The sequence below is a fragment of the Hydra vulgaris genome, chromosome 11 (genome assembly GCF_038396675.1).
Source record: "Hydra vulgaris chromosome 11, alternate assembly HydraT2T_AEP".
Lineage (NCBI taxonomy): Eukaryota > Metazoa > Cnidaria > Hydrozoa > Anthoathecata > Hydridae > Hydra > Hydra vulgaris.
This window is the reverse complement of record NC_088930.1, coordinates 27,452,501-27,465,000: the sequence shown is the minus strand read 5'-3', so window position 1 is coordinate 27,465,000 and position 12,500 is coordinate 27,452,501. Positions and strand designations below refer to the sequence as shown.

The following is a 12,500-nucleotide window of genomic DNA, read 5'->3' as shown; positions in this document are numbered from 1 at the left end:
GGTCGTACAGAACCACTTGCCTTAAAAAATGACATTATAACTTTATGAAAATACCACAAAAAAGCAAAATAAGAACTTTGCAAATTCATAAAACTATGAAAAAAATGAGAAATTTCTCAATTTCATGAGAATAAACAAAACTCAAGAAAAACTTTTTGAATTTCTTTTTTTGAATTTCATAAAAATCTCAATAACTACTACTTTATAAAGTTGAGCTTCGTTAACAAGTTGGATCAGAAAATCTTCTTCAATAAATGGACGAACTGCATCGTGTATAATTACCTAAATTGTTATAACTTTTCATATGAATAAGGAGGAGGATGCATACATAAATACATATATGTATATGTATATATAAATGCATATATATATATATATGTATATAAATATATATATATATATATAAAATTATATATATGTATATATATATGCATATAATTTATAAATGCATATATATATAAATTTATATGTATATATATATAAATTTATATGTATATATATAAAAATAAATTTATATGTATATATATATCTAAATTTATATATATATATATATATATATATATATATATATATATATATATATATATATATATATATATATATATATATATATATATATGTATATATATATATATATATATATATGTATATAAATATATATATATATATAAAATTATATATATGTATATATATATATGCATATAATTTATAAATGCATATATATATAAATTTATATGTATATATATATCTATATATATATATATATATATATATATATAAATTTATATGTATATATATAAATATAAATTTATATGTATATATATATATATATATATATATATCTAAATTTATATATATATATATATATATATATATATATATAAATTTATATGTATATATATAAATATAAATTTATATGTATATATATATATATCTATATCTAAATTTATATATATATATCTATATCTAAATTTATATATATATATATATATATATATATATATTTATATATATATATATATATATATATATATATATATATATATATATATACACACAGATAAATGTGCATATATATATATATATATATATATATATATATATATATATATATATATATATATATATATATATATATATATATATATATATATATATATATATATATATACTAAAAAATACAAAGGAATACTAAAAACACAGTATATATTGAAAGAAAACACCATACAGATAAATTTTTTAAATCATACTTTTGTACGGGAACTTTTTCAGCACCCTGTATACATTAGTAAGTGACCGGGGCCCCGGCCCCGGCTAAAAATGAGACTTTTTGCAAACCCAACCCCAGCCCCGGCAAAATTATAAGATTTAGCAGGGGTTGATAGCCAAGGCTAGAAAAAAATTTAAAATACTTAATATATTATAGTTTTATGCTTACATTTAGAATTTATTAAATACTAACATACATTTACATATTTTTAAACTCTAATTCATTTCCAACAAGATTGCAAGCAACCACTATTAAGTTAAGCAACCACTATTAAGTTAAGCAACCACTATTAAGTTATGAGTTACTTTAAAATAGAGAATAAGTTAAAATACTAGAAAATGTATAACTTAAGACTTGAAAAATTGTAAGTTATATAAAAAAGGGAAACATGAAGATGGGAAAGAGTTATAAGGTTTTTTTGATGTTCAAGCAAAAAAACTGGATTAATAATAGTTTTTTTAGCATGAAGGGAAAAACTCTCTTTATCTGAGAGGAGGAGGGTCGTTATTCATCAATATAGGAATCCCAACAATATTGCAATATTTTATTGTAGTAAATAAATGAGTTTTGCTGCGAACAAAAATTGTGGATTTTAAGTCCAGAATTTGAATCCACAAGCCACTGCAAGCCTTGGGCTGTTACAGAAGAGAGATCAGATTTAAAATTGGCTGCTTTTCTAAGCAATTAAAAAGTGAAGGTTTTTAGTCATGACAAGAGTATAAAGTTGAGTCATAAGCAAATAGAGCCACTTTAGATTTTATAAAGATCGTTATTGCAGATAAGCAATAATACAGGAACAAAGATAGAACCTTGTGGTACTCTTAAAGTTACTTGAAATAAAGAAGAGGGTAGGCCTAGGTAGAGGGTAGGTGGAGGGTAGGCCTTCAAGAATAACTTTACTGTTGCAGTTAGAAAGAAGTAATTTAATAACCTCAAAACCTTTATATAAAGAAACTAATAGCAAAGTGAAGACTAATTGTAGGATAGTTGGAGAGGTCAAAGTTTTTCCAGAGAAAAATTGAAGAGAGTTCTGGAGAACACAAACTGTAGAAGTGTTTAATAGAGAATTAACTTTAGCATTGAAAGCCAGAGTGATTTTGATGTTTAACAATGGTTTAAATTTTTAACTATCAGGAAGATTATGGTCATTATATTCAAGAGTCAAATAAGAGTAAGACTTCTTTGCAAACAACTCTGCTTTATTCTGGGGAGAAGTAAAAAGATCAGATCATGAATTAAAGATTAAATGTTAGACTTACTTTAGTTAATGACATTGTTGAAGACTAATCAAAAGTCTTTAGAACCTAACATCTGAGATAAGATACAAGATTTAGTAAAATGAGAATAACAGAGCTTAACATCAGACAGGACATTTTTACATTGGCTTCTAGCAATAATAAAAGAACATTTTTTCTTAGGAGAGATGTTATTGTAATTGAGATAAAAAAAATGATTAATGTTTAATAAAGCAACTGCTCAAGATGGTGAAAAATGCGGAAAAGAATGAGACTTGACTTGAAGAGAAGTAATAAAAGCTTCCAAACTTTTATTCCAGAAGGAATAAAAGCTTCCAAGATGAACTTTAGGGATATATATTATGGATATAAACATATACGTTTGCTATTTATTTAGATGCTGGCATACAATATCCTTTCATTGTTATATAAACTTTATTATTTATATGGTGTAGTATTTGCAGAAAGAAAAGATGATCAGATCGATGTGTGGTGTGACTCAAGCAAGATAAGAATAGGAGGCATAATCTTAGACAGATCTTAAACAATGTTTGTTAGAAAAGGATAAAGAAATTTAGGTATCAGCATGTAGAGAGGTTGCAGCCTCAGTAGAAAATGATAGTGGTAGAAGTAAGAAAACTTGAAGAGAGTGCCTTACATATTGAATGAATGAGCTTTAGTTAAGAAAAAAAATGCTCTAGATTGTTTATATTAGAAAAACAGCATAAAAGAGGAAGGCTAGACCTGATGATGATGATGATCATGATGATGACAATCATTATCATTATAATTATGATGATGATCATAATGATGAACATCATTATCAGGCTTTAGCTTTGCTCTTTTATACTGTTGTTGATGATGATGATAATAATGATGATTATGATGATCACATTGATCATATATTTTGTATATATATGCATATATATACAAAATATAACATGAATTTTGAATAAAAAAAATATATTTAAGAATGTATAAATGTTTATGCAGTTTTATATATATATATATATATATATATATATATATATATATATATATATATATATATATATATATATATATATATATATATATATTTATATATATTTATATATACATATATTAGGGTGTCCCAAAAAACAACATTTTTGAAAAATATATGCAGAGACCCCCTTATGTGTTCTATCTAATACAAAAACACTAGATTTAAAATTTTTTTGAGTAAAAAATATTTTAAGGGGTCCCTCAAGACCCTTGAATATTTAATGGGTCCCTAATAATTTCAAAAAAAAAATTTTTCAAAAATGTCAACTTGGTACTCAAATGAAGCGAAATTATATAAAAATTTCAAAAATAATATAAGATTTCAAATATAGAATTGTTATTTTTGGTTTCATTACATGAAAAATTACGTTTTTTAACAAAAAACAAAAAAATGCATTTTTTATGTATTATTATGACAATTTTGATAAATAAGTTAAAATTTTTCCAAATTAAATATTATTTTTGAAATTTTTATATAATTTTGCTTCATTTGAGTACCAGGTTGACATACTTTTAAAGAACTTTTTTTTTGAAAATATTAGGGACTCATTAAATATTCGAGGGTCTTGAGGGACCCCTTAAAATATTTTTTATTCAAAAAAATTTTAAATCTAGTGTTTTTGTATTAGATAGAACACATTAAGGGGGTCTCTGCATATATTTTTCAAAAATGTTGTTTTTTAGGACACCCTAACATATATATATATATATATATATATATATATATATATATATATATATATATATATATATATATATATATACATATATAAATATATATATACATATATATATATATATACATATATATGCATATATATATATATACAGAGCCGGCTCATGAAACATATTTTATGTGTACGAGAATAAACTAGGCGCCTTTTAAATTTAAATACCAAGCGAGCTCGGAAGCATTAGCTTGTTCGAGAAAATATTTTTTTTTTTTTAATTATAAAACAATACATACTACAAATAAAATAACTTTCTTAACAATTTTATTGATTTAAACATATTTTTAGTTAGAAAACAGAACACGTCTAACTTTAGATTTTGCAATATTTAATCCTAAAGCATCAATATCTACAGATTCAGCAATTTTGTTTTCAATGAAAATTATTGATAAACCATTTAAACATTCCTGGCCTATTTTTAATCGTAAATAGTTTTTTATTAATTTTAATTTGGAAAATCTATGTTACCCTGTACTTACTAATACTGGTAGTGTTAATAATATTTGTAGGGAAATACAAACATTAGAAAAGAGTTCTTCAAGCTGACTATTATAGGTCCATTTAAGCACAGATTCCGGTGATTTTTTCCCATATAATTTCCGTGATAACAAATTGAGTTCCAAAAACAAATCGTCTGAATACACATCTTTTGATTCACCATGAGTGAATACTTTTTCCGGTAATCTGCATTTATTAATTATGTCTTCTTCTCCTATTTTATCAATCTTTAATACCATACAAAAACTCGAACGGTTCTATTGTACTTGAAAAGCTTTCAAATCGTTCATTTATCAATTCTTTAGCTATTTTAAAGAGAACATCAAAAAACTGCTTTTTAGATTTTTGGTTTGGTTGTATATCACCATCTTCTTCAAAAGGTTCATTTTCGAAAAATCTTTTTCTTTTTCTTGCTCTTTCACGTGAAATAGAACTGAATTCGTCAGTCAAATTTGCATCATTAGCTAGAATTTTGGCTTTTGAAAAATATATTTTGTAAGAATCTTTAGTGCGTTTAGTAACAAAAAAATTGATAGTTTTTTTAAATGTATTTACTGCAGTCTTCACATCTGCAGTTTGAGATTGTAATAGTTTGCTAGTACAATTAAATTCAATTAATACATCGTGCCAATCCATAACACCACATATGAATTCAAAACTGCCAAATTTTGATGCAAATGACTCAGCAGTTAATCTAGTAATAGAATCTTTTCCAATGTTAACAACTTCTTTCAATGCACAATAAATTTCTTTTAATCCCAATTTTAGAGCACGAACAGCATTCACATGACTTTCCCATCTGGTAGTACTTAATGACTTTCCTGTTAATTAGCAACATTTTGATTCAAAAATTTGCCAACGCTTTGTAGTCGCAGAGAAAAAATTATAAATAGCTTGAATTTGTGAAAAAAACTTCATAATTTCTAAACATCTTACCTTTCATATTGGATCCATTATCATATATATAAAAATAACCAAAACAAAAAATGTGTAAAAATAATTATATAAATAATAGACTAACAAGGAGATTTGTATTTTTTTTTATAAAAACATTCAAGAAAATGTTTTTTAAATCTGGAAATTAAGGTGCAGATATGTCATTCACAACTGATAATAGAAATTTAAGGTGGGGACCTATATCAGTAAAACTAGCATCAATGTCGGCCACCTTGTCCAGAAGTAAACATAAAATGTAAACTTTCGCCTGATTGGTTAGCAGAAAACATTGAAAAAAACTGATTGGGATTGGACAAGGGGCATAACTCAGTTTTTACAAAAATGAACTTAGTACCTTTTTCATTTTTAGTTATAGATCTAGAAAGGCCTATATATTTTGTTATATATATATACATAAAAAATGAGAATAATTCTAACCCTCTGAAATCAAACTGCAAAATTCAAAAGAAAAGTACTCCTATATCAAACTATACTCTCTCTGTTTACAACTTATTATGTTTTATTTTGCATCAGCTAATTCAGTTGTGTTTAAAATGCAATCAAAACAAGATGTACTACGCAAGCGCATTATAAAGTTCTATCAAATGCACGAAAAATCTCAGAAAAAAGTTTACTGTGAACCATTTTAAAACCAAAAATGTTCCAGTTTCAACTATTTACAGTATTTTGGCATCCTTAACAACCAATCGTAAAAGTGGTAGTGGAAGACCAGCTAAAATAATGAACAAAAAGGGACTTTGTTTGCTTCACAGTGCTTTTAACAACAATGATTCAATAAGTCAACGAAATGTTGCAGAAAAGTTCACATGTACACAGTCTTATATCTGCAAATCATTGAAAAAACAAGCCTGCCTAAAAAAAACAAGAGCACCGGAATACACTGAGCAACAAATATCAACCGTGAAACCTCAACGCTGCTGGATGATCTGAAATTACTTCGGAAAATGTTTTATTTTAGATGACGAAAGTTACTTCCCCCTCTCCAAAACGCAAGTTCTAGGAAATGATTGATATTATGCAGATAAAAGTTCTACAACACCTACAAAAGTAAAATATAAATATAAACACAAGTTTGAGCAGAAAGTGATGCTGTATATTGCCATATCTGAGAGGGGAATTTCCAAGCCATTGTTTAAGCCAAGTGGTTTGGCTATTAATCAAGAAGTATACCAAAATCAATGTTTGAAGAAAATATTGACTCTATTTCTTCAAAAATATCATTCAGATAGCAATTGCTTGATTTGGCCGAATAAAGCATCATCGCATTATGCCATCGCATTAGGTATATGATAAATTTTAAATCAATTAGCCTGGGGTTCTAAATGATGAACTTTTGCCTGTAAATCATACCTTGAAAAAACTTCCTGCACCTAAGACAGTTTCATATTTAACCATACAACACATAGAGGCCCAAAGGCTATTAATTATAATATGTCAGCTTTATATACAATACACATGAGAAATACATAAGAATGAGTACCTACACTGTCCTACAGCATTTGTAGTGATGTTAATAATCTTTCAGATTTGTGTATTAGTATTAATAAATTTACAGTTAAGATATTTGTTTGTTCTGCACGAAGAACGAATGTCCTCCATCAACTTTACAGCTCTCTCGGCTACTATGTTGGATCGAGGCACATTAAGCACTGATGGTTCCTTCTTCCAGTGGGTAGAGAAGTATTTCACAGCTTTGGAACACTAAAGTTGGGATATTGCTGACAGCAGGTCTTCATAAGCCACCTCTGCATAGTGCTGGTTTGAAAACCAGGCCCGCGACCATGTAGTTGCAACAAAATCGCAAGTTATCCTCAGCAGTTCTTGCCAGTTTGGAAGAATGAAAAATGAAATAAGCGCAAAAATGCCTCTTGAGTTCCACCTGGCACTGTGCAGTGATGGCAGCTTGTGCCATTTGATACGAGGCCATTTTGCCTCATTTTTGTAAAACTTGTATGCTTCACAAAGCTGAAAAAGAAATTTAAAGTCAACTCTCCAGCCAAGGTTCTCATACTCTGCTACCACTGCTGTGCCCTTGTAGGCATTTTTTAAATCATCTTCATGCTCCATAATCTCATCAATAAATTTGTAGTTAATGTTAGGCGACTGTGACTGTATAGGAAAAAAGAAATCCAACACATGTCATAGAACAAGATCAAGAATGTGGTGTTGGCAGCCGATGTATTGAGGTTCATCGAATCCCTTGTCTCGAAATGTTTTCTGAAGCTTGGCTACAACTCCATTCTTGCCACCAGTATTTACATGCATTGTAATCATCAAGTAGGTCCTGTAGTGCTTTATATATGTTTGCAGAGGATCCACTGTCACAAACCAAAATGCCAAGTTTTAATGTTCTTTTGTCATTTTTCAAGCACAGAACTTGGTACTCAGTCTTGTCAATTTTCTTACCATCAAAATGCAAAGAAAATTTCTCTTCAGAGATCAGTTCCATGTGGCGGTTCTTAACTTGTTCTGCATCTCTGATTGTTCGACGCCAGTCTCCAGACTGTGATGGTGTTGGGACACAAACTCCATCCTCAGCCAGACTTTGAAGCACCCGTGACGTTTTTCTGGTTGACAAAGAGTGACTAGACACTAGTTTGGCAGCAGACTTAGTTGACTGGCGTGTTGCACGCTTTCTGGGAGATTCTCCTGGAACTGCCTCTGAGTCACTACTGCTGCCTCCTTCCTCAGAATCCTCACTATCGCAGGAAAGTGGTACGGAGATAACTGCTTGGTTTGTTGAGGGTTCTGATGTGCTTTTGGTCCTTTTTGATGGATGGATTGTTGACATAGGAGCCACTTTCATAGTTATATATCCCACCCTGCCATCTGATTCAATATGTACTTTGTACAGTTGTTTGTCCTCACTACAAAGCCAATTTCCATCTGGTTTTGTTATATCAAACAGATGAGCAAGATTTTCTTCAAATACTGCATTTGGTCGCTTTCTGTGTTTCTCAAATGATGTGATAAGTTTGTCAACATTAGCAGACACTTGTTGTTTGGAAAGAACAGGAAAATTAAACTTCTGCCAAAGATTCATCAATTCCTCGGATATTTTTGTTAGTCGATCATGTCATCCAATCAATTCATCAAAGAGTCCCAAGAATCTTTCAACGATATCTCTGTTGGAAGGCATTTTACACAATTTGTCGCTCATATCCTGTTTTACCTGTGGTATATTAGGACAGCGCTTCGTGCTTGATTTTAAATTTTGTGTCCACATTTCACCAGCTGCTTCCACTGCTGATTTTGACTTTTTACTTTTAAAGGACATATTTTCAAAAAGAAGCACTAAACAGCAGATCTTGCAAATTAATACTGCAAATAAACAAAAATTGTTTGAATGATACGAACAACTATTCAATATACAATACTATATATTTACAGTTTTAAAAATCAAGTCAAGCATAAGGAAGTAAGAACTGGGAACAAAATCAAGTGAAAAATCGAAAAAGTTTAAAATAGTGAGGTACTAGGTGCGGGAGGTTTTTTTGTGATCCAATGAAATAAACCTCAAAACAGTGATCTATTGGGAAAAGTTCATCAAAATGCAACATCAGGAAAATTAAAATTTTGAAAAAAGTTTCTTTGTCATATACCTAATATATATGTATATATATTTATATATGTGTGTATATATATATATATATATATATATATATATATATATATATATATATATATGTGTGTGTGTGTATATATATATATATATATATATATATATATATATATATATAAATATATATATATATATATATATATAGACACACACACAGACACATTTACTTTTCATGGATTTAGGTTTACACTATCCTAACATTTTTTAAACCCTTAAAACTTTAAAATATTGACTTTAAAGGGATCCCAAACTCCCAACACATTTGTGTTCATATTAAAGATAATGTTGAAAAAAAAGGGGTTGAACCAAGTTTTTTTGATTAAAAATAAATAATGAATACATACCGAGAAAAACTAATCTTGTTGTTTTAGCTGAAGCTCGCCTTCTCTATTTTACTCAAAAACTCAGAGTCTTTAAATTATATGTTGCAATCTACAGACTTTGGCAATTCCTATGAAGTGCATTTAATTCATAAAAGTCTTAGTATTTGACGTCACGGTAGACTTTTGACAATGAAAAATGTAATTAAACAAAGCTGCATTTTTCTACTTTAATTAAATAAGTACGTTGTAGTATTTTTTTAACATACAGCAAAACGAATTTATTTGTATTATTTTTCTAAGCATTGCAAAAAATATTTTGTAAAAAATAAAAATAATAAATTATTTTTATTTTATAGGAGCAACTTATTTTTTACAGATATCTTAATAATTTTTAGATTTATTTATCTTACTTATATTCCTCTTGTTTTTAAATTAAAACAAATATTATAGCTTTACTTACCAATTATTTGATTTACACACGAATATTTTACATTATATAGAATGTTATATATACAGTCTCTTGTTTTTGTGCAAGAGAGTGCAGTATTATCTGAATCTTACTAATTTTCATTTAAACAATGGGAACTATTTTCTAACTTCTCTGGTCATTTTTACGCTATGGTAGTTTTGTTTTCTCGTCAAAAAAAAGTATTTATTAACAATTACTTTTATTAACTGACAGTTTTAATTAGAGATATTTGATGAACTGTTAAATTTTTTTATTATAAAAAAATTTTGATTACGCTGATTTAATTTAAATTGCTAAATTTGCTAAATTGGATATGGATAAAAAGGAAATTATATTTTGCATTTGATTTTTGATAACGAAACTTTGAAAATGTCGGCAACTGCATACCAATTAGAACTTGTTAAAGTTATGGAAAAAAAAGTACAAGAATACACTAAACAATACAGTTGACAGTTGTATCAGATATGAAAATTCGTGAAATGATTTGTGAGATCCTGGTTTTGCATTACAAGTACAACCAATAACAGCACAAGTCGGCATTATAAATTTTGATTATGAGTTTACTGTTGAATATTTTATAACCATCAAATTGAAAACATGAAGTACGTATATTTTTACCCGTCTTATACAATTAACATTAAATAAAAATACAGGCAAATTATTATTAATTAAAGCAATAATTAACACATTAATTAATGGCAATAATTCAATATAGATGGTAATTTAAATTGTCAAAACGTTGTAACACGCGTTAAAAAACATATTATATTTGGTATTTCCCAATTTATGTGTCATATTAATATGGAAAATTAAAAAACTAATAAAATTGACAAATACAAGTTTTCAAGCAATTTTCTTTTCCAATTCCCATTTATTCAAAGAAAAGTTACAATTAAACTTTTATTTCTCTCATCTAAAGAAATGAAGAGTGACGCAAAAAAAAAATTCTATACAAATCTTATTCATTCAAAGTTTAGTGAAACTTTTACATGAAACTTTTACATGAAACTTTTACGTGAAACTTTTACATGAAACTTTTACATGAAACTTTTACATGAAACTTTTCTCTTTTGTTCTACTCTTTTATAAAAAGAGCACGCAATGAAACAAAAACTTTCCTAACATAGAATTAAACTCAGAGATAAAATTAAATTAGAAATAAATCAACAATGAGCAAAGCAACTAACAGTCCAATCTGGGACTATTTTGATATTGATGAAAAAATCAACATAAACAACATAAACAACAACTATAATCAAACAACACAATATCGCATAATTTTATGGGTTTTTTATTTATTGCTTAGTTGTTCTAAATAATAAGTAAATTTAGTTCAAGTTAATATTTTAATTTTTACAGTTGCAATATAATAAAAAAAAGATACTTAATGTTGAACTTTTTATTTAGTTATTTATTTTTTACCTTTATTTGTTATAAAAAGACTTTTGAACCCCTGTCATTAAAATATATTTTGACATGATTATTCTAAGTTTTTTTGTTTGACTTACCAAACTTCAACCAAAGCAAATTCAGACGAAATATTGTTTAACAAAATAAAAATGCTGTTACTAATTTTATACGGGTAATTAATATAAAACAATTTTTTATTAGAATCTTGATTGAGATATTAAATATTCATCATTTGTTAACATTAAATATGGCGCAATAACAATTTATAGCAACAAACCAGCATAAAATATTTAAGATTTTTAATATCTTTTTAAATGTTAAAAGTAGAAAATAAATAACTTAACAAATAATGAAAAAATGTATGAATAAAAATAAATAAAAATTTTTCCAGAGTTTCATTTGTCAAAAGTCTACCATGACGCCAATTACTAAAACTTTTATGAATTAAACGCACTTCAAAGAAATCGCCGAAGTCTGTAGATTGCAATGTATAATTTAAAGACTCTGAACTTTTGAGTAAAATGGAGAAGGCAAGCTTTGGCTAAAACAACAAGATTAGTTTTTCTCAGTACGCATTTATTATTTATTTTTAATAAAAAAAACTTGGTTCAAACCTTTTTTTGTCAACATTATCTTAAATATAAACACAACATGTTGGGAGTTTGGGATCGCTTTAATTCCCACAGCATATTTAGAAAAATGAAAAAAAAATTTTTTTTATGCTATAATTACTAATCTATATCTACTAATAGTGTATTTACTCATCAATATCTACCTAATAGTGTATTTACTCATCAATATCTACCTAATAATTTAATAAAGTTGTTTTCTTGGCAAAACAACTTTTATAACAGACAACTAACTGCTACATAAAAAAAAAATCTCTCCTTTATAACAACAATAACACATGATTAAGAAATTTAATAGTGAAAGTTTTGATGTAATAATAGATAGCTATG

At 27.1% G+C, this 12,500-nt stretch overlaps 1 protein-coding gene across 3 annotated transcripts in view; it reads right to left on the bottom strand.

Moving 5' to 3' along the window:
* The window catches only part of LOC100197392 (D-ribitol-5-phosphate cytidylyltransferase), a 71,546-nt gene that overhangs the window by 10,815 nt on the left and 48,231 nt on the right, over nucleotides 1-12,500 (bottom strand). For all 3 annotated transcript variants that reach the window (XM_065810639.1, XM_065810638.1, XM_065810637.1), the window contains exons 4-5: nucleotides 202-282; nucleotides 1-20 (exon numbers count right to left, since the gene is read on the bottom strand). The exon at nucleotides 1-20 is cut by the window's left edge and continues 60 nt beyond it. In XM_065810639.1, the coding sequence (XP_065666711.1) occupies nucleotides 1-20; nucleotides 202-282 (101 nt within the window). The remainder of the gene's footprint in view (nucleotides 21-201; nucleotides 283-12,500) is intronic.